We start from the raw sequence: 23,406 nt of genomic DNA on the forward strand, positions 1-23,406 counted from the left end.
ACTTTTAGGGGCAGCTATTAATTCACATTTACTTATTATATCTAGACATTATCGGGTTTATCTCTCATCTAGTTCCTTTTTCATGTTTTTATTGAATTGATAAATAGGTGCACTGTCACTTTAACTTGCACATAGCACTTTATACAGGTTCCGCTTCAGAATTCATATTTAATCATTCTTATTTATGCAATATAGGTCTTATTGGCTGCTATGTAAAGCAGTATTTGGTGACTGTATTCCTGCCCTTTCATTAGCCCACAATAAACATGGTAACAGGTTAGTGCGCATGCCTGATGTGAAGTGAGACTAGAAACATTGCTGACGGCATCATTCATATGATACGGTGAGGTTATGTGACATCACAGGGGATTTCCTCTTACATGTTGAAGCCTCAAAGATGCACCATGACAGCTCTCATCATGAAAGCCTATGAGCTTGATCAAGACAAATCCTGGGCTCCTCACATCTGTTGATCTTACAGGTTGGATGAGAGGTTCTCATAAGTCAGTGCCAGGAACAGAAGGATCACATGACTGTTACTTCTGTCTAACCAATGTCCCAGGTTTTCCTACAAAAGAGCAAGAAGTCCATGGAATATCCTAATCTGCCTTCAGTTATGAGACCAGTGCCACATGATGACCCTCGTCCAGTAGCAAAGCCTCTAGAGACAAGGAGCCTAGTGGAGGCATCCAATGAAGATGTTGCTGTCCATGGGTCAGCGATGGGGAACAATGCTGATTCAGACATTGAGCCATGTATGTCTGGTGAGCCTCATCTTATATCACAGCCAGAACTTAATGACTTGTTCCAGAACTTATGTTTGCCAAAACCAAATGCAGTTACTGGCTTCAAGACTTCAAGGATGGCATTTGCTGTCACCCGCTACAAAAGTTTCTGTCTTTCGAAGCCGCTAAGATGTCATAACACAGTTTTTAGAACTGGTTGACAACCTGAGCTTTTGCACCGACATTGGTGGGTTGTTTGCAGCTTTGGATTGCTCGCATGAGTTAAGACAGTGGTGTCTCCTAATTGACTCATCAGTGTAAAGACTCCAGGCTGTCTTGTTACACAATGGTAATGTTCACCGTCCAATACCAATACTAATCAATAATTCAATATTCAAATGTTCCCAAGAATAACCGACGCTGAGATTAAGGAAGGCATTTTTGTTGGTCCACAAATCTGACACATCATGAATGACAAGCAATTCAAGGAGCTGCTGGCGGGGAATGAGAAAATTGCTTGGAAATCATTCAAGGATGATTCCCAGAATTTTTTTCGCAACAACCCAACCCCAAATTACATCAAACTGTCATCAACCTTCTGGAAGCTTACAAAGCGATGAAGTGCAACATGTCATTGAACATTCATTTCTTGCATTCACATTTGGAATTCTTCCCTGTAAATCTTGGTGCCATTAGTAATGACCATGGCGAATGGTTTCCCAAAGATATTGCTACTATGAAAAAGCGTTATCAAGTGTCCTGGACTCCATCAATGCTGGCTGACTATTGCCGGACACTAGTACGGGACGCACCAGACGGTGACTACAAATGACCTAATGCTTCATAATCCGTAAAACGTCATCTCATGTTTCACAACGTTTCTAAGTAACATAGTAACATAGTTTTGAAGGCTGAAGGAAGACCTTATGTCCATCTAGTTCAGCCTATTTTTAGTGCAGCTGTTCTGCATTGTTGATCCAGGGGAAGGCAAAAAACTCAGAGTAGAAGCCAATTTTCTCCATAGGGAAAAAAATTCCTTCCCCTAAGCTGGGTCAACCATCTACCTATAATATTCTGTTATTCGTAACCTTCTATACTGTTACTCACAAAAAAAGCCTCCATTCCTTTCTTAAATTCATTCAGTGAGTTGGCCATCACCACTTCCTCAGGAAGAGAATTCCAGAGCCTCACTGCTCTTACCGTGAAGAACCCTCTTCTATGCTGGTGCAGAAATTGTCTTTCCTCCAAACGAAGAGAATGCCCCCTTGTTCTTGTCACAGTCCTTGGTACAAACAGTTCATTGGAGAGATCTCTGTATTGCCCTCTGATATACTTGCACATATATATTAGGTCTCCCCTAAGTCTTCTCTTTTCTAGAGTAAATAGACCTAATTTTGATAACCTTTCTGGGTATTGTAGTGAACCAACCCCATTTATCATTTTAGTAGCCCGCCTTTGAATCCTTTCAAGTTCAGTAAAGTGATGCAGACGATCTGAAATTATATTTCTGCTGGGCTCTAATGGGTTTATTATAATCACGTCACATTTTCAAGGAAGCAAAACTTTGGAAAAAATGTGTTGCCCAGTGTAACATGGAGATTTGTCATTTCCTAATGATATCATTGCATTACATATTTAGGATTGGTACAATCTAATATATTATATTTATTCAGATTTTTTTATTCAGATTTTAGGAACAAATGTGCTGGCAAATCCTGATAATGGAAAATCGTAGCCCCCGGAGATCCATGAGTCTGTCAGTGTGAGTATCACAGATGGAGATGTCTGTGTGTAATGACTCTATAGAATAGGTGACTCTCACTTTTTGTATTGAAGAACTGAAATCAATTCCCTTTTGATGATCTTCTAATGATGTGAGAGGCTCCTGTATAGAGACTCTCCTTTTTTCCATGATCGGGGCTCTTGTTTAGGAATCTAATGTACGGAGTGTGACCTGGTCAATTTCTTATGGACTAATATGTAGACTCATTTTATAGTACTGACCTAGAAAACAAGGATTCTGAAATCTCAGCGTTTTTTTAAATCAGTGGTTTGTCAAGTGTTTCAGGAGTTTTGCAGCAAATTTTACTTATTCAAGTGAATTAAAAAATGCATGTAAAAGCACAGCAAATACTTGTATTCAGCACGGGAAAAAACCAGACAGAGCCAGAAAACAGTCACATGCCATACGGACCATCAGAGTGACAGAGTGATGCTAGCCCATTGTGACATCACTGGCGATGCTAGCCCATTATGACATCACTGGTGATGCTAGCCCATTGTGACATCACTGGTGATGCTAGCCCATTGTGACATCACTGGTGATGCTAGCCCATTATGACATCACTGGTGATGCTAGCCCATTATGATATCACTGGTGATGCTAGCCCATTATGACATCACTGGTGATGCTAGCCCATTATGACATCACTGGTGATGCTAGCCCATTATGACATCACAGGTGATTCTTGGCCATTGTGACATCACAGCTCAGTCCCTACTTATAGAATGTTCACAGGGTCACCGGTGCCATTTATGGTTCTATAGTGACTGAGAGCGTTTGCAATTTTTCACTATGTCTGGATTATGTCTGAGCGATTTTCAGGTAGATGCTCTGTTGGAGACTCTTACCAACAATCTCCCTAACACTGAGCTTCTACCACCCGATGGCGTCCTCTGCTTCACTCACCGGCTGGTGGTGGAGCTAGTCAATGACTGCCTGACCAAAAACAATGAAGATAAACTAACATCAGAGTATCTGACGGATTTACGTCACAACATCAGAACATTACTACAGCAGGTAAGTGGCGGACACTCGGCACAAATCTTCTCCATAGTCATAGATAATAATGGTGGGAGAGAAGCTTCTTTCCTTCCATATAAAACACAACGAGTCCCTAGATATGGAGTCGTTGTATCTGCAGAGAGGAGCAGAGGACACATACAATGGCCGCCTCCATTGTTTCCTTTCTTATCTCTGAATTTTTCTTTTTGTGTCTTTTCTTCTTTATAGGCTGAAAATAGATCTCAATATGGAGATTTGGCTTTTGTTAAGGAACTGGCCGAAGAAGTCCTGCGTGTATTAGAAGGTCCGGCCTGCTCGCCGGAACGCCCGGTAAGGAGCCATCATCTTCTCTATCACACGTCCTTGTTTTCTGATCTTCTCCAGATCACCAATCAGATATCAGAAGATCTGGTGTCACATAATCCACATAAGTGAGAGACGTTTCTAAGAAAAGTTCTCATGATGGCGCGTGATTTGTAGAGTTACAGTTGGTGCATCAGTAAATGTTGGTTTACTCCTTCCTGATTCATGTATTTGGTGATTTAGTGAAATCTTCCACATATTAATTAACTGTATTATATCTATCAGGAAACACCAGAAGGCGACGACGAATATGGGGCGACTGTGACCCAGGAAACCCCTGACTCTAATAGGAGTCAGCCGGAGCTGAGCAGCGATCTGATCACAGGTGAACCGATCACATAACCTCCTACAATGAATCTCCAGATATTACACAGCAGGGAATAATGGCAGATCACTCTCTACTCCATGGAATGGGACCTGTCAGCACATGTTACATATAGGAGTGGTGGGATGACGGTGTAGGACGTTCCCCTATTATATACAGATATTACACAGCAGGGAATAATGGTAGATCACTCTCTACTCCATGTAATGGGACCTGTCAGCACATGTTACATATAGGAGTGGTGGGATGATGGTGTAGGACGTTCCCCCTATTATATCCAGATATTACACAGCAGGGAATAATGGCAGATCACTCTCTACTCCATGTAATGGACCTGTCAGCACATATTACATATAGGAGTGGTGGGATGACGGTGTAGGACGTTCCCCCTATTATATCCAGATATTACACAGCAGGGAATAATGGCAGATCACTCTCTACTCCATGGAATGGGACCTGTCAGCACATGTTACATATAGGAGTGGTGGGATGACGGTGTAGGACGTTCCCCCTATTATATCCAGATATTACACAGCAGGGAATAATGGCAGATCACTCTCTACTCCATGGAATGGGACCTGTCAGCACATGTTACATATAGGAGTGGTGGGATGACGGTGTAGGACGTTCCCCTATTATATCCAGATATTACACAGCAGGGAATAATGGCAGATCACTCTCTACTCCATGTAATGGACCTGTCAGCACATATTACATATAGGAGTGGTGGGATGACGGTGTAGGACGTTCCCCCTATTATATCCAGATATTACACAGCAGGGAATAATGGCAGATCACTCTCTACTCCATGTAATGGGATCTGTCAGCACATATTACATATAGGAGTGGTGGGATGACGGTGTAGGACGTTCCCCTATTATATCCAGATATTACACAGCAGGGAATAATGGCAGATCACTCTCTACTACATGTAATGGAACCTGTCAGCACATATTACATATAGGAGTGGTGGGATGACGGTGTAGGACGTTCCCCTATTATAGCCAGATATTACACAGCAGGGAATAATGGCAGATCACTCTCTACTCCATGGAATAGGACCTGTCAGCACATGTTACATATAGGAGTGGTGGGATGACGGTGTAGGACGTTCCCCTATTATATACAGATATTACACAGCAGGGAATAATGGTAGATCACTCTCTACTCCATGTAATGGGACCTGTCAGCACATGTTACATATAGGAGTGGTGGGATGATGGTGTAGGACGTTCCCCCTATTATATCCAGATATTACACAGCAGGGAATAATGGCAGATCACTCTCTACTCCATGTAATGGACCTGTCAGCACATATTACATATAGGAGTGGTGGGATGACGGTGTAGGACGTTCCCCTATTATATCCAGATATTACACAGCAGGGAATAATGGCAGATCACTCTCTACTCCATGTAATGGAACCTGTCAGCACATATTACATATAGGAGTGGTGGGATGACGGTGTAGGACGTTCCCCTATTATATCCAGATATTACACAGCAGGGAATAATGGCAGATCACTCTCTACTCCATGGAATGGGACCTGTCAGCACATGTTACATATAGGAGTGGTGGGATGACGGTGTAGGATGTTCCCCTATTATATACAGATATTACACAGCAGGGAATAATGACAGATCACTCCCTACTCCATGTAATGGGACCTGTCAGCACATGTTACATATAGGAGTGGTGGGATGACGGTGTAGGACGTTCCCCTATTATATACAGATATTACACAGCAGGGAATAATGGCAGATCACTCTCTACTCCATGTAATGGAACCTGTCAGCACATATTACATATAGGAGTGGTGGGATGACGGTGTAGGACGTTCCCCTATTATATCCAGATATTACACAGCAGGGAATAATGGCAGATCACTCTCTACTCCATGTAATGGAACCTGTCAGCACATATTACATATAGGAGTGGTGGGATGACGGTGTAGGACGTTCCCCTATTATATCCAGATATTACACAGGAGGGAATAATGGCAGATCACTCCCTACTCCATGTAATGGACCTGTCAGCACATGTTACATATAGGAGTGGTGGGATGACGGTGTAGGATGTTCCCCTATTATATACAGATATTACACAACAGGGAATAATGGCAGATCACTCTCTACTCCATGTAATGGAACCTGTCAGCACATATTACATATAGGAGTGGTGGGATGACGGTGTAGGACGTTCCCCTATTATATCCAGATATTACACAGCAGGGAATAATGGCAGATCACTCTCTACTCCATGTAATGGACCTGTCAGCACATGTTACATATAGGAGTGGTGGGATGACGGTGTAGGATGTTCCCCTATTATATACAGATATTACACAGCAGGGAATAATGGCAGATCACTCTCTACTCCATGTAATGGACCTGTCAGCACATGTTACATATAGGAGTGGTGGGATGACGGTGTAGGACGTTCCCCTATTATATCCAGATATTACACAGCAGGGAATAATGGCAGATCACTCTCTACTCCATGTAATGGACCTGTCAGCACATGTTACATATAGGAGTGGTGGGATGACGGTGTAGGACGTTCCCCTATTATATCCAGATATTACACAGCAGGGAATAATGGCAGATCACTCTCTACTCCATGTAATGGACCTGTCAGCACATGTTACATATAGGAGTGGTGGGATGACGGTGTAGGATGTTCCCCTATTATATACAGATATTACACAGCAGGGAATAATGGCAGATCACTCTCTACTCCATGTAATGGACCTGTCAGCACATGTTACATATAGGAGTGGTGGGATGACGGTGTAGGACGTTCCCCTATTATATCCAGATATTACACAGCAGGGAATAATGGCAGATCACTCTCTACTCCATGTAATGGACCTGTCAGCACATGTTACATATAGGAGTGGTGGGATGACGGTGTAGGACGTTCCCCTATTATATCCAGATATTACACAGCAGGGAATAATGGCAGATCACTCCCTACTCCATGTAATGGACCTGTCAGCACATGTTACATATAGGAGTGGTGGGATGACGGTGTAGGACGTTCCCCTATTATATACAGATATTACACAGCAGGGAATAATGGCAGATCACTCTCTACTCCATGTAATGGGACCTGTCAGCACATGTTACATATAGGAGTGTGCAGCGAGGGTGGGGGTCCTCATTCATGTGATGATTGGGGGTCCGCCACCACTTACCTTACATTAATCTATGGATGCACCATACGTCCGTATTATTCCCGTTTACAGACGTCTTGTTATTTCTCCCTTATGTTGCAGTATTATGTATGTAGGATTGATATCGACTAATATATTTTATTTCTTCATCACTTTATCACTATTTTAGTACCATCAGCGCTGGCGAATCCCAACAGTGGAATCTGTGGGATCCCGGAGATCCAAGAATCTGCCGGTGTAAGTATTATAGAGCCATAGGGGGTGTCTGTGTATCACCAGATCATGGGGTGTGAGTGACCCATCCAGTATTATCCCCATATAACCATGGGACGGCTCTGTTCTAAGCGTAGATGACTCTATGGTGTTAGAGAATAGTATTTATAGTAAATGGAATCTGTCACCAGGTTTATGCTGCTGACAGATTCATCCTGAGATGTTTTCCTGCAGCTTCTAGATCTTAGTATTATTTCTTATTCTTTTTTAGGACTTGATGAAATCATTGATCCCGGCAGGAGAACCGCGTATGAGCGACTATGAAACATCTAAACTGATCGGCAGAGGAGGTTTTGGGTGAGATTTCTATTCCCATAATCCCCATTTCTCAGGGTTCCCTATGACAATGCTTCGGCCTCTGTGCTCTGCCAGTCAGTGTTGTCATAGGGAAACGATTGGAGTCCACATCTCCAGGTCACTATTCAGCTCAGTTATATACAGCTGAGCGAACTGTTCTGTAACCAATCAGTCTGTAAGGAAAGGGATGATATAATAGACGACACTCCCTGGTCCTAGACCTCCTCTGCTCTTCTGCTTCCGCCTACACCAGTTTCCCTGTCCTCCGCATCGATCTTAGGTTTTTTGGGGCCCCATTATGGAGCTGATAAGAGTAATTGGTTGCACACGGTCACGTGAGGGGTGACACGATACTGACGGTAATGACATCTGCACCCCCACCCTCCACCATAACCATGTGAGTCTGATCACCGGCCCCAGCAGCAGGAGGAAGAACAGCCAAAGACCGGCACAGAGGACGGAGCACTGCAATGATGGATGGGCAGGGACGAGGACAAGTGGGTCTAATGTGTTTAATTAAATTTTAACCTCTTCCTGCCCCTCCATTTATTCTGCCACGGGCTGTGGAGAAAGCCAAAAACCAACTTCTTACGACTATTGGAGCATTTTCAATTTTATCCAATTTTTATTTTTACTGAATCCTATCTATTGGTGGGTTATAGGGAATCTGCCCAAGATGAATTTCGGTAGATTCTCTCATCTACAATGTGACCTGGTGAGGGCAGACGTGGCGTGGTGCAGACCTCCCATCATCTATGGAGTGTTATTTCATGGGTTCTAGATGTGGATTTCTAGCTGGTATTAAACATTAGTATAAAAGATCATGGAATGACTTGTGTATATAGACTGTTAATAAGGCTTTATTATAAACCATGGATTCTCCTTCTCTTCAGGGCCGTCTACCTAGTGCGCCACAAAGAATCACAACAGACCTTTGCCATGAAGAAAGTGACCAAGAGGAGCCTGAAAACTCCTATTAGAGTGGACATGGCCTTTCTGGAGCGGGACATCCTAACATTCGCAGATTGTCCCTTTGTGGCCTCCATGCTCTGCTCTTTCCCTACGAGATCTGACCTTTGTATGGTCATGGAGTATGTAGGAGGTAGGACCCACACCTTGTGTTATATTCAGCCCATGTCTGCTGACATCTTATCACCACTCACATCATTAAGACTTATCCCCATGGACGGTTATATCCCCACAGAGCATTTACTATAGGTTATCTCTTACCATGGTGCCCGGAAAGTCATTGATGTGTGGGATCTCCCTGTCGGTCCGCACTGAGCACGTCAATATCTCCAGCTGTAGACGAGATGTGACATCACTTTATGTCATTAGTTACTTGGACAACAATTTCATCATGACCTCAGACTAATATTCTGTACATTCTGTGCTTATATATTTTCTCCTGCCCCAATGTTTCTGCTCACTTCTCTTTATAGATCATGGTGTTCTGCTGTATAAACCCCTCACCGGTCATATTTCCTTTCTTCTATAGGTGGAGACTGTCGGACCCTTCTAAACATGATGGGTCATTTCCCAGTCTTGTTGGCCCGCTTGTACTTTGCAGAAGCGGTCCTTGGTGTGGAATACCTGCATAGTTACGGTGTGGTGCACAGAGACCTGAAGCCGGAGAAGTAAGTGCATACCTGTAGTATAACAAAGGGGGGAAGTTATCCCTTATCATCTCACGGACAATAAAGCTAAAATCATCTTCTCTTTCACAGCTTCCTGATAACATCTGCTGGACATATTAAAATTAGCGACTTTGGACTTTCAAAAGTTGGTGTCATGATACCACACACCAACATCTACAAGCAATCAGCAGAGGACATCTCCAGAGAGTTCCAGGATGAGGAGGTCAGCATTACACACAGGAACTTAGCTTGTTCTGTACAAATCTCATAACTCTATTTTCTCTTCCCCACATTCTTCATTTTTAGACAGCTTTTCCACTGATATTTTATCTTCTCTAATTCTGTTATTATGTCAAGAACTTGTCATAATAATCGTTTCATCGATTCTCATCTCTATCTTCTGTTGGTTTCCAGGTGTGCGGCACCCCGTGGTACACAGCCCCTGAGGTCATCCTGAAGAAAGGCTACGGAAGACCTATTGACTGGTGGTCAATGGGCATCATAATATATGAATTTGTCCATGGCTATACACCATTTGATGGGGATTTCCAAACTGGGCTGAATAAAAATATTGTCGGTGGTAAGTAGAATAATCCCATCATTGCTTTGCCTGGTTACATGGCTTTAGTTATTTCCTTTGCTTTACCTTATAGTCCAATACAGAGGATTTATTTTCTGTAACTTTCTATATAACAGGAGATATAATTTGGGATACTTATCAAGCTACTCTATCCGATGATCAGGACCCCATCACTCAGCTGCAGGACCTCATCACTCAGCTGCTCAGTATAAATCCTGTGGATAGCCTTCTGCAGGACCTCATCAGTCAGCTGCTCAGAGCAAATCCTGTGGATAGACTTGGGACAGGTAACAGATACAATAATATCAATATTCCCTTGTTACACCGATGACGTATCACTCATGTCCATGAGGATCATTACTTCTCTATCAGCTTCATCATTTATAGTTCTCCCTACTAAGATTTTCATTCTATTTCCTACATGTCTGCTCAGTTGTGTAATTAGTTCTAATTAAGATAAACTGTTCAGATATGAAGCTGTCTCTGACAATGTCCGAATCACTTTTGTTTTCCTTTATCCAGGAGGAGCTTTTGAGATCAGGGGTCATCCATTTCTTGTTGACTTAGACTTTGATTCCCTTCTAAGTCAAAAGCTAGTGTATGTTCCTCAGCTTGTGGACACCAGCTTATTTACCAGTAAGTAGAAGGAGCCATCATCTAGACTAAGTGTCTGTTTGTCTCGTCTTCCTTATTTTGTGACAATTGGTTCCCATTAATAAATGGTGACTCTATTATACTGACAATCTCTAATAACACTTCATTACCTATGTCTTGCAGACCTTTGGGATATGAAGAAACATCTGGTCTCAGAGGATGAGAAGGCCACAAGTGAGGACAATGAGAGCCTTGACTTTAAAAATTTTACATCATCTTCTGAAAGGCTTTTTAAAGTAAGTATGTGATTAATAAATCAAAAATATGTATAAAAAGACCTATGAAGGTAGACATACAATTATTTCATATCTTATTGCTTCCGCATGTAGCTCCTTACCACCGCTAACAGAATGAAGATTAATGAGAATCCCAAGTCTTCTCCAGATTGTACCCTAGAATCCAGCACAAATATCTCAGAAATGTGAGTAGATTATGGGGCTATTACTGGGATCTCTAGGCTGATTATGTGCACACCAAATATGGGACATAAATATCATAATATCAAATGCAACATCCACCATCCCATGGTTAGCAGTCAATGTGCTTTTGGCCTTAGTAATTGCTGGTGATAACAGCCTATGATCGAGGCCAGTCATGCATTTTTAGAACTGCCCACTCTGAAGGAGAGATGTATTATTATATGCCAGATATTCATGGTAGTTGTTTTCCACTCTACTCGATAAAAGTTAGTTTTGAGCAGAAGACCTTCCCCGCTATGGCAGTCATATGTCCTATTAGGCCTTATTGTCGGTGTTCTTATAGTGAGACAACCCCTTTTATAATGCGTTTACTTGTGATTTACGTGTTTTTCTTCTTCCAAACAGGCAGAAAGAATCTGTTCCCTTATCTGATAGCGACAACGCTATTTGTTTCTTGCCATTCTTGTTCCAACTGTCAGGTATGTCCATGTCTACAGCACCTACAATGGGAATGTTGACTTCAAGGCTCCAATATTTCCACATGGTTTTTCTGTAATAGGTCTCTTAAGTTTTCCATGTTTCATGTATAAATGGTGACCATGTTATACTGACAACCTCTAATAACACTTCATTACCTATGTCTTCTAGATCATTCTGAGATGAAGAAACATCTGGACTCAGAGGATGAGGAGGATCCCGAGTCCCCTCCAGAGTGTGCACCAAAATCTAGCACAAATGTCTCAGAAAAGTAAGTAGCTTATGGGGTCATTACTGGGAGCTCATCACCAAATATAGGATATAAATACCATAATATCACATGCAGCATCCACCATCCCATGATTAGCGGTCATTGTGCATTTGGTCTTAGTAACTTCTTCTGATAACAGCCCATAATTGTGGATGGTTATGCATTTTTAGTGCTGCCCCCAACACTGTAGGAGAGATGTCGTATAATATGCCAGATATTCTTGGTACTTGTTTTCTGCTCCACTCCATAAAAGTTAGTTTTGAGCAGAAGACCTTCCCCACTATGGCAGTCATATGTCCTATTAGGCCTTATAGTCGGTGTTCTTATAGTGAGACAACCCCTTTTATAATGCGTTTACTTGTGATTTACTTGTTTTTCTTATTCCATACAGGCAGAAAGAATCTGTCCTCATATTTGATAGTGATGATTCTGCTTTTCGCTTGCCATCCTTGTCCCATCTATCAGGTATGTCCATGTCTACAGCACCAACAATGTGAATGTTGACTTCAAGGCTCAAATATCCATACATGGTTTTTATGTTTTCCATGTTTCATGTATAAATGGTGACTATGTTATACTGACAACCTCTAATAACACTTCATTACCTATGTCTTGTAGATCATTCTGAGATAAAGAAACATCTGGACTCAGAGGATGAGGAGGATCCCGAGTCCCCTCCAGAGTGTGCACCAAAATCCAGCACAAACGTTTCAGAAAAGTAAGTAGATTATGGGGTCATTACTGGGAGCTCATCACCAAATATAGGCCATAAATACCATAATATCACATGCAGCATCCACCATCCCTTGGTTAGCGGTCATTGTGCATTTGGCATTAGTAACTTCTGGTGATAACAGCCCATAATTGTGGATGGTTATGCATTTTTAGTGCTGCCCCCAAACACTATAGGAAAGATGTCATATAATATGCCAGATATTCATGGTAGTTGTTTTCTGCTCTGCTCTATAAAAGTTAGTTTTGAGCAGAAGACCTTCCCCACTATGGCAGTCATATGTCCTATTAGGCCTTATAGTCGGTGTTCTTATAGTGAGACAACCCCTTTTATAATGCGTTTACTTATGATTTACTTGTTTTTCTTCTTCCATACAGGCAGAAAGAATCTGTCCTCATATTTGATAGTGACGATTCTGCTTTTCTCTTGCCATCCTTGTCCCATCTATCAGGTATGTCCATGTCTACAGCACCAACAATGTGAATGTTGACTTCAAGGCTCAAATATCCATACATGGTTTTTATGTCTTCCATGTTTCATGTATAAATGGTGACTACGTTATACTGACAACCTCTAATAACACTTCATTACCTATGTCTTGTAGATCATTCTGAGATAAAGAAACATCTGGACTCAGAGGATGAGGAGGATCCCGAGTCCCCTCCAGAGTGTGCACCAAAATCCAACACAAACGTTTCAGAAAAGTAAGTAGATTATGGGGTCAATACTGGGAGCTCATCACCAAATATAGGCCATAAATACCATAATATCACATGCAGCACCCACCATCCCATGGTTAGCGGTCATTGTGCATTTGGCTTCAGAAACCATTGGTGATAACAGCCCATATCTGCCGCCGGTTGAGCATTTTTCGTGCTGCCGACACTGTAGGAGAGATGTAGTATTACATGCCACACATTCTTAGTAGAAGGTAGCGTTGAGCAGAAGACCTTCCCTACTATGGCAGTCATATCTCCCATTAGGCCTTATAGTTGGTGTTCTTATAGACAACCCCTTTTATAATGTGTTTACTTGTGATTTATGAGTTTTTTTCTTCCTAACAGGCAGAAAGGATCTGTCCCCGTATCTGATGGAGACGACGACGCTATTACCATCTTACCATCCTCGTCCCCACTATCAGGTATGTCCATGTCTACAGCAAAAACAATATGAATGTTGACTTCAAGGCTCCAATATCTCCACATGGTTTTTCTGTAATAGGTCTCCTTTGTTATTTATGTTGCCCATGGGCCCATACTGCATCTCTATTTCACTAATTTTGCACAGGAGCTTTTTCATGGATTCTGTGAGATGCGTTGTGGGATCCAATAACCTACATCATCATAAGGCGACATTGTCTCCTATAGTAGAATATCGCTCATCAGTGATGCACCACATGGCGGCACACAGGGCGCTTACTGCTCTATATCAGTGACACATCTAATGCCCCTCAGATGGGATTATGTACATTATATAGGACTTATTCTGCCCTATTATGATATAATACCAGATTATCAGGACTATAGGAGACAGGACTAGAACAATCCTACTATATACAGGAGACAAAGCAGATCCCATTAGGATATGTCATTACTGAGGTTTTGTTTTTTACTTTCTGATCAGATTTTCCAGCTCAGACAGAAAGAATATCTGCAACAAATCTGAGTAATAAAGAAGAAAAATCAGAAAAAGGAAAAAAGGGGAAAAAGAGACGAGGTAAGTGTGAGAATCAGCCCCATGCTGTGTGATGTCAGTGAGAATCACTCATGTGGAGCAGATGTCATCTGTCAGTGATGGGATTATCACATGTATGATGGCTGACAATGACCCCTGACCTCTGTGTGATAATATTCCTCTGCCGTCCGGCCACAGTGACCGCACAGTAGTATCATGTCCGATGGCGTCCCATCACTTACATTATATTCACTTCTCTTCTCATAGGTTCCATCTTCCGCCAGATCTTATCATCCTGCCGGCGTGGATTATCCAGGGCTGCTCGAGTATTTGCTTGTTGTCACTGTTGCCCTAGAACCATCTGAAAGACAGGAAACCTAAGCATCCAGCGCCCTGAAGCCCAGCAGATCCACCATCACTGCTGGGCACAAAAGCGGGACTAACTCCTAGCCGCGGTCTACGGACCAAACATTGGGCATGGGCAGGGCCTTGGGGGCAGATCCCAAGTGCGCTCAACCATGTGAAATTGGAATCATGGAAAAGTTGACAGTGATTTCTCATCTTTACAACAAAATTTACAAAACCATTTTTTTTTAGCGACCACCTGTCCCTCTGATTTCCCTTTGAGGGGTTTCTATGGCAGAAAATACCCAAAAGTGACACCATTCTAAAAACTGCACCCCTCAAGGTGCTCTAAACTACATTCAAGAAGATTATTAACCCTTCAGGTGCTTCACAGGAACTAAAGCAACGTGGAAGGAAAAATGGACACTTTAATTTTTCCAACAAAAATGTTCTTTTAGCATCAATTTTTTCATTTTCACATGGGCAACAGGATAAAATGGTTCGCAAAATTTGTTGAGCAATTTCTCCTGAGTAAACCGATACCTCATATGTGGTCATAAACCACTGTTTGGGTGCACGGCAGGGCTCGGAAGGGAAGGAGCGCTATTTGACTTTTTGAATGGAAAATATGCTGGAATATTTAGCGGTTGCCATGTCGCGTTTGGAGAGCCCCTGTGTACCTAAACATTGGAGCTCCCCCTCAAGTGACCCCATTTTGGAAACTAGACCCCCAAGGAACTTATCTAGATGCATATGAGCACTTTGAACCCCCAGGTGCTTCACAAATTGATCCATAAAAATGAAAAAGTACTTTTTTTTCACAAAAATTTTCTGTCAGAGACACCGCACTGAACTTGCTCACTGAGCCAGTGCGCGTGTCCTGAGTAAAGCGAACAGTGCTCAAAGATACCTGTGGAGCGGGCAGCAACCGAGTAGATGTGTACTTCACACCCGCAGGACCTGAAGCACGTGACTGCTAGGGGCGTGGCCTAAACTCCACAGAGCTAGGAGATGCAAGACAATTCCTAGCAGAGTAACTGCGAGACAAAGTTACCAAGGGGCATAGACAGTGAGAATAGTCAGGACGTAGCCAATGAGTCACACACAGATATAGCTGCAAGGTACCAGAGGGGCGAGCAGAGAGTAGTCAGGTCACAGGCAATGAGTCATACACAGATAGTTGCAAGGTACAAGAGGGGCGAGCAGAGAGTAGTCAAGTCACAGGCAATGAGTCATACACAGATAATAACGCAGTACAAAATCAACAGGCAAACTCACAATGGGAAACAGAATCGGGTCAGAACCATATAAACAAGCTATAGCAACAAACAGGCACACGGGGGTCAGTACACTCGGCCAAAGGCAAAAGTATAACTGGCAGGGATTGAAGCTACCCAGGGGTTTATGAAGCTCTCCCAGAACCAGAAAGAGGCCACAATCATTAACCCCAAGTGTGCAGGTCAAAACCTGCACAGAGCTCCAGACATTAACCCCCCGGTGTGCAGCTCAAAAACCTGCACTGGGATCATGACAGTACCCCCCTCTCAACGGGGGGCCTCTGGACCCCCAGGCTTCCCCGGGTACTTGGCATGGAACGCCTGAACCAGGCGATCTGCATGTACCGAGCGAGCAGGGACCCATGAGCGCTCTTCTGGTCCATATCCCTTCCAGTGGACCAGGTACTGCAAAGAGCGGCGCACCCGCCGAGAGTCCACAATATGTCCGACCTCATACTCCAATTGACCCTCCACCAGCACTGGAGGAACAACAGTCTCATAGTTCTCTTTGACAGATCCTGCTGGTTTCAACAGAGACTTATGGAACACATTAGATATTTTTAAGGAGGCGGGGAGACGCAACCTATATGCCACAGGGTTGACTATCTCCATAATCTCGTACGGACCAATGAACTTTGGTCCCAACTTAACTGATGGTACCTTTAAGTTGATGTTACGCGTGGAGAGCCAAACCTTCTCTCCCACCTGAAACATGTCTCCCGAGGCTCTCTTTTTGTCCGCAAAATATTTGTATCTCCCCTGGGCTCGAGAGATATTACGCCGGACTTCAGCCCAGAGGTTTTTTAACCATTGAACGGACCCCTCTGCTCCTGGGCAACCGGAATCCACCCGAGAAAACTCCCCAAAATGCGGATTAAAGCCATAGTTAATCAGGAATGGGGACATGTTGGTGGACTGACTCACCCGGTTGTTAAAAGCGAATTCAGCCAACGGTAACGCATCACACCAATCCTCCTATCTGGCGGAGGTCAGACACCTGAGAATTTGTTCCAGGGATTGATTGGTGCGTTCTGTCTGACCATTACTCTCCGGGTGATATGCCGACGAGAAGGAGAGTGAGATGCCCAATTTCATACAGAACGCCCTCCAAAATTTGGCCACAAACTGCACACCTCTGTCAGACACAACATTCAGGGGTACCCCATGCAATCGGACCACATGCTGCACAAACAATCTTGACAACGTTTCTGCTGAAGGTAATGCTGCCAAGGGAATGAAATGGGCCTGTTTAGGAAACCTATCCACCACCACCCAGATCACGGTATTGCCCCTGGAAGGTGGAAGGCCGGTAATAAAATCCATGGAAAGATGAGTCCATGGCCTATCAGGAACCGGTAAAGGTATGAGTTCCCCAGCCGGTCGGTTATGCGAGCTTTTGGAACGGGCACATATGTCACAAGCAGAAACAAATTCCTTGACATCGGACCTTAATGAAGACTTGATACCTGGATGAGCACTCAGCCTAGAATCATGAAACTCCTGCAGAAGTCTAGGCCGCAATGAATCTGGAACAAACAGTTTATCGCTTGGCCTGGTTGCCGGAGCTAGGGCTTGAGCCCTTAGGATTTCTTGTTCCAACTCAGTTGAGACCCCCGCCACTACCACCCCTGGGGGAAGAATGGAGGACGGCGGCTCAGGGGGAGACACTGGATCAAAACTTCTGGACAGGGCATCCGCTTTAACATTTTTGGACCCCGGTCGAAAAGTAATTGAGAACTGAAATCGTGAAAAAAAAAAGTGACCAACGGGCCTGTCTAGGAGTAAGCCTCTTAGCAGATTCAAGGTATGCCAAATTTTTGTGATCCATGACAACCGTGATAGGGTGAGCTGCCCCTTCCAAAAAGTGCCTCCATTCCTCAAACGCCAGCTTGACCGCAAGAAGTTCTCTATTGCCTACATCATAGTTTTTCTCAGCTGAAGAGAACTTCTTGGAGAAGAAGGCACAGGGTTTGAGATTGGTAAGGGTGGCCGGACCCTGGGACAGCACAGCCCCCACCCCCACTTCAGAAGCATCCACCTCCACAATGAATGGTTTGGACGGGTCAGGTTGCACCAACACCGGGGCAGACATGAAACATTTCTTAATCGCTGAGAAGGATTCCTTAGCGAGTACAGACCAATTTTTTACATCAGCTCCCTTCTGGGTAAGATCTGTGAGTGGTTTCACCACTTGTGAGAAACCTTTAATGAATCTCCGATAATAGTTCGCAAATCCTAAGAAGCGCTGGAGCCCCCTGAGATCTCGAGGCTGAACCCAGTCAGCGATCGCCAGCACCTTCTTAGGATCCATATGAAACCCCTCAGAGGACACAATCAACCCCAAAAAAGACAGCTCCTGTACAAAAAACGAACATTTTTCCAATTTGGCGAACAATTGGTTCTCCCTGAGTCTCTGGAGAACTGTCTTTAGATGTTGCAAGTGAGATTGACTGTCCGGGGAATACACCAAAATATCATCCAAATAAATAATAACAAAACGGCCTATCAGATCAGAAAACACAACGTTGATGAAATTTTGGAAAATAGCGGGTGCATTAGTTAACCCAAATGGCATTACCAGGTTCTCAAAGAGTCCTTCTGATGTGAGGAATTCCGTTTTCCACTCGTCCCCTTCCCGAACCCTTATCAGATTGTAGGCCCCCCGCAGATCTAACTTGGAGAACCATTGGGCCCCAGCTAACTGATTACATAAGTCTGGGATGAGGGGAAGCGGGTAAGAGTTCCTAACCGTTATCTTGTTCAGTTCCCGAAAGTCGAGGCACGGCCGCAAACCACCATCTTTTTTCTTCACAAAGAAGAACCCTGCTGCCACAGGTGACACAGAAGGCCTGATATGCCCTTTGCGGAGACTCTCAGCTATGTACTCCTTCATGGCTTGGCGCTCTGGCCCAGACAAATTGAACAATCGAGCCTTAGGTAACTTGGCTCCAGGTACTAAATCAATGGCACAATAATAGGGTCTATGTGGTGGCAGCGCCTCAGCCTCACTTTCGGAAAAAACGTCTTCGAAATCTTTCAGGTACTCCGGAATACCTTCCAGATCGACAGACGACACAGACACGGATTTAACAGCGTTAACAAGATGTCCCCGGTTACCACATTTATTATTGCATCCCCATTGAGTGATTTCCCCTGTAACCCAATCAATGGTAGGATTATGGCGTTGAAGCCAAGGCATCCCCAGTACCAGTCCTGCAGGCAAGTTATCTAGCACCAGACAACTTAGTTTCTCCACATGAGTGGAACCCACTTTTAGAGAAAAAAGATCAGACCTGCAACAGATACCATCTTGGGTAAGAGGAGATGAGTCAATTGCCACAAGTTTAACAGGATCATGAAGCCTGACTGTCCCTATCTTATTAAGTGTCATAACCTTGGTATCAATCAGGTTCACAGCCGATCCGCAGTCAATAAAAGCAGTAGTCTGAACAGGACCATAACCAAGTTCCAGTTCCACCTGCAGCACCATCTTTGCACATGAGGAAAATTGTACCTGAAGGTCTGAGTAGCCTCCTCGATTACTACCCAGACCTAGTCGTTTCCCGCCATCTTGGAGGATGACGGACAGGAGGGGCAGTCCTTCTTCCAATGTCCAGATTTCCCATAATAGAAGCACAACTGCTTTTCCCGGCGGCGTCTTCTTTCCTTTCCCTCACAGGTGACAGTGCTCACCTCCATAGCCATAGGAAGAGCCTGGGTCTCATCTCCACTGAAGAATAAGGGCGATTCCCATTGCATAATGCCTCTAGCCCGCAGCCTGCGATCCATGCGAACCGCTTGGACCATGGCATCCTCCAGGGAGTCAGGCGGAGGATGGAGTGCCAAAGCATCCTTCAGACGTTCACACAGGCCTCTGTGGAACAGCCCCCGAAGGGCGGCATCACTCCAGGAAATCTCCGCTGCCCAACGTCTGAATTCAGTACAGAACCATTCGGCCGAGTGCTCCCCCTGACAGACACTCATTACTTTGTCCTCAGCCAACCGCACTCTATCAGGCTCATCATAAATAAGCCCTAAGGCTTCAAAAAATGCATCCACAGACATTCTCTCAGGGGCAGAAGAGGAAAGTGAGAATGCCCAGGCTTGTGGTGACCCCCTAAGCATGGACATCACCATCCCCACCCTCTGTTTCTCATCCTCAGAGGAGCGGGGTCTCAAAGAAAAAAAAAGCTTACAGCCCTCCTTAAATGCCCTGAAATCATCCTTGTTACCAGAAAATATATCTGGCAATTTAACCGGGGATTCAGGTGGGACTAAAATGACATCTCTATTCCCCACCTGCTGGAAGCCTGCGGAAAGTACCCCCTGAACTGAGTCCTCAACCCGCCGTTGGGACTGGGCCAGAGCTTGGTGTTCCAAACTAAGCTTCTGCAGTGACTGAGTCAAGCTTTTCACCTGCTCAGATAAAGCACACATTGGGTCCATGCTGCAGAAGTGAGGAGAGAAAAAAAAATTGTAGGCCAGTTATAATGTCAGAGACACCGCAGTGAACTTGCTCACTGAGCCAGTGCGCGTGTCCTGAGTAAAGCAAACAGTGCTCAAATATACCTGTGGAGCGGGCAGCAACCGAGTAGATGTGTACTTCACACCCGCAGGACCTGAAGCACGTGACTGCTAGGGGCGTGGCCTAAACTCCACAGAGCTAGGAGCTGCAAGACAATTCCTAGCAGAGTAACTGCGAGACAAAGTTACCAAGGGGCATAGACAGTGAGAATAGTCAGGACCTAGCCAATGAGTCACACACAGATATAGCTGCAAGGTACCAGAGGAGCGAGCAGAGAGTAGTCAGGTCACAGGCAATGAGTCATACACAGATAGTTGCAAGGTACAAGAGGGGCGAGCAGAGAGTAGTCAAGTCACAGGCAATGAGTCATACACAGATAATAACGCAGTACAAAATCAACATCAACAGGCAAACTCACAACGGGAAACAGAATCGGGTCAGAACCATATAAACAAGCTATAGCAACAAACAGGCACACAGTGTCAGTACACTCGGCCAAAGGCAAAAGTATAACTGGCAGGGATTGAAGCTACCCAGGGGTTTATGAAGCTCTCCCAGAACCAGAAAGAGGCCACAATCATTAACCCCAAGTGTGCAGGTCAAAACCTGCACAGAGCTCCAGACATTAACCCCTGGTGTGCAGCTCAAAAACCTGCACTGGGATCATGACATTTTCTTTTAGCATCAATTTTTTCATTTTCACATGGGTAACAGGATAAAATGGATCCTAAAATTTGTTGGGCAATTTCTCATCAGTACACCGATACCTCATGTCATGTTTGCAGAGCCCTTGATGTGCCTAAACAGTGGAACCCCCCCACAAGTGACACCATTTTGGAAACTAGACCCTCCAAGGAACTTATCTAGATGTGTGGTGAGAACTTTGAACCCCTAAGTGCTTCACAGAAGTTTATAACGTAGAGTCATTGTTACAGAACCCCCCCAGCACACCGAATAGGAGATGTATGCCCTTAATGCAGCAACCGACCTGCTGCCACCCCCTGGGCAGAAGTAAGCAAGATATGCCACTTCTGACCTCCCCCCACCTTTGTAAATCCCACGGCTATTGTAATGTACGTCTGGCGTCTTAATTGGAGCCTGTTATCTACTGGCCTGACTAGAGTTGAGCGAAACGGGTCGAAAAAATTCAAAAGTCGCCGACTTTTGGCAAAGTCGGGTTTCATGAAACGAAACCCGACCCTAGGATGAGGTCGGCCACGAGGTCGGCGACTTACGCGCCAAAGTCGCGTTTCAAAAGTTTGTTTTGCGCTCTTTTTCAGCCAATCAGGATCCACGGACACTGGGCAACGTGATGACCTAGGCACGGGTCACCACCATCTTTCAGAAGGGCATGCAAGTGATTGGCTTGCTTTGGTGGGCGTCACAGGGGGTATAAAAGGGCGTGCACGCCGACCGCCATCTTACTTCTGCCGATCTTAGTATAGGGAGAGGTTGCTGCTGATTCTGTAGGGAGAGCGTTAGGCAGGGAAGAAGACAAAAAAACTGCTTCTGCTGCTAGCGATTTGGCCTGCACAACACACAAGTCACTGTGTGTGCAGTGCAAGGGGAGGCTATATTGTGGTGTATCAGTGGAGTTGGTTGTTGGGCTGCCTTTTAAGGCTTCCTGACACGCTGGCATTGCTGTTTACCCACTGCTCCGCAAACTGCTTTTTTAAAAGCAATCCAATCTCCCTTATCCTCTAGTCACTTTTGTCACAGCTGTGCCATCGAGCCTGTCACATAGCGCTCAGATATCAGTGGGCCTCACACAATCCACAAGTGTCCAGTGTCCAAAAGTGTGCGCAGAGATTCAAAATCTCCATTATCCTCTCGTCACTTTGGTCACAGGCAGCTGTGCCATCGAGCGTGTCACATAGCGCTCAGATATCAGTGGGCCTCACAATCCACAAGTGTCCAGTGTCCAAAAGTGTGCGCAGAGATTCAAAATCTCCATTATCCTCTCGTCACTTTGGTCACAGCTGTGCCATCGAGCGTGTCACATAGCGCTCAGATATCAGTGGGCCTCACACAATCCACAAGTGTCCAGTGTCCAAAAGTGTGCGCAGAGATTCAAAATCTCCATTATCCTCTCGTCACTTTGGTCACAGGCAGCTGTGCCATCGAGCGTGTCACATAGCGCTCAGATATCAGTGGGCCTCACACAATCCACAAGTGTCCAGTGTCCAAAAGTGTGCGCAGAGATTCAAAATCTCCATTATGCTCTCGTCACTTTGGTCACAGGCAGCTGTGCCATCGAGCGTGTCACATAGCGCTCAGATATCAGTGGGCCTCACACAATCCACAAGTGTCCAGTGTCCAAAAGTGTGTGCAGAGATTCAAAATCTCCATTATCCTCTCGTCACTTTGGTCACAGGCAGCTGTGCCATCGAGCCTGTCACATAGCGCTCAGATATCAGTGGGCTTCACACAATCCAAAAGTGTCCACTGTCCACAAGTGTGTGCAGAAATTCTAAATCTCCCCTGTCCTATAGACACCTTGTACCTTGTTTTACATTACTATATAGTTTGTTGGATTTTGTCTACATTTCTACCAAAAATGAGGAAGGCTGGTGGAAGAGGCCGTGGAATTGGGCGGGGGTTGGCAGCTGGTAATGATGGTGTTGGTGGTGGATCTGATGGTAGTGGCAAGAGCAAAATAGGACCGAATGCAGGAGGTGCTGACCCTGCGTCATCGTCTGGCTACATAAGGCCTGTTTCACACTTGCTTTTTTTTGCAGCGCGTTTTTCCCGCAAAAAAACGCATTGAAAAACGCATACAAAAGCATACAACTGCTGCGTTTTTTTCAAGCATTTTTATGAGCATGCATGAAAAAAAGCAGCGTTTTTATGCGTTTGTATGCGTTTTTAGTG

General features: G+C 44.5%; 1 protein-coding gene and 1 long non-coding RNA gene across 2 annotated transcripts; both read left to right on the forward strand.

Annotated features, from left to right (window-relative positions):
- Positions 1 to 479: 479 nt before the first annotated feature.
- On the forward strand, positions 480 to 12,171 carry LOC141060292 (microtubule-associated serine/threonine-protein kinase 3-like). Its single transcript, XM_073556508.1, has 15 exons — positions 480 to 2,487; positions 3,739 to 3,840; positions 4,099 to 4,198; positions 7,543 to 7,610; positions 7,858 to 7,943; positions 8,837 to 9,045; positions 9,442 to 9,580; positions 9,671 to 9,803; positions 9,995 to 10,160; positions 10,277 to 10,447; positions 10,683 to 10,796; positions 10,938 to 11,050; positions 11,144 to 11,235; positions 11,639 to 11,712; positions 12,152 to 12,171. The coding sequence occupies exons 5-15, from the start codon at positions 7,864 to 7,866 to the stop codon at positions 12,169 to 12,171; spliced, it is 1,311 nt and encodes a 436-aa protein (XP_073412609.1). The 5' UTR covers positions 480 to 2,487; positions 3,739 to 3,840; positions 4,099 to 4,198; positions 7,543 to 7,610; positions 7,858 to 7,863.
- A 927-nt stretch (positions 12,172 to 13,098) lies between these two features.
- Positions 13,099 to 14,430, forward strand: LOC141060231 (uncharacterized). The gene is made up of 4 exons (XR_012222690.1): positions 13,099 to 13,165; positions 13,319 to 13,418; positions 13,779 to 13,855; positions 14,338 to 14,430. It is a non-coding gene; the product is annotated as an uncharacterized lncRNA (long non-coding RNA).
- The last annotated feature ends 8,976 nt before the right edge of the window (positions 14,431 to 23,406 follow it).

The sequence above is a fragment of the Dendrobates tinctorius genome, unplaced genomic scaffold (assembly GCF_039654945.1).
Source record: "Dendrobates tinctorius isolate UK_male_01 unplaced genomic scaffold, ASM3965494v1 ptg000233l, whole genome shotgun sequence".
Classification (NCBI taxonomy): domain Eukaryota; kingdom Metazoa; phylum Chordata; class Amphibia; order Anura; family Dendrobatidae; genus Dendrobates; species Dendrobates tinctorius.

Coding starts and splice junctions, on each gene's coding strand:
- LOC141060292 (XM_073556508.1), top strand. CDS start 7,864: ATGAAATCATTGATCCCGGCAGGAGAACCGCGTATGAGCGACTATGAA. Junction 10,161..10,276: donor GAATAAAAATATTGTCGGTG/GTAAGTAGAATA, acceptor TCTATATAACAG/GAGATATAATTTGGGATACT. Junction 10,448..10,682: donor TGTGGATAGACTTGGGACAG/GTAACAGATACA, acceptor TCCTTTATCCAG/GAGGAGCTTTTGAGATCAGG.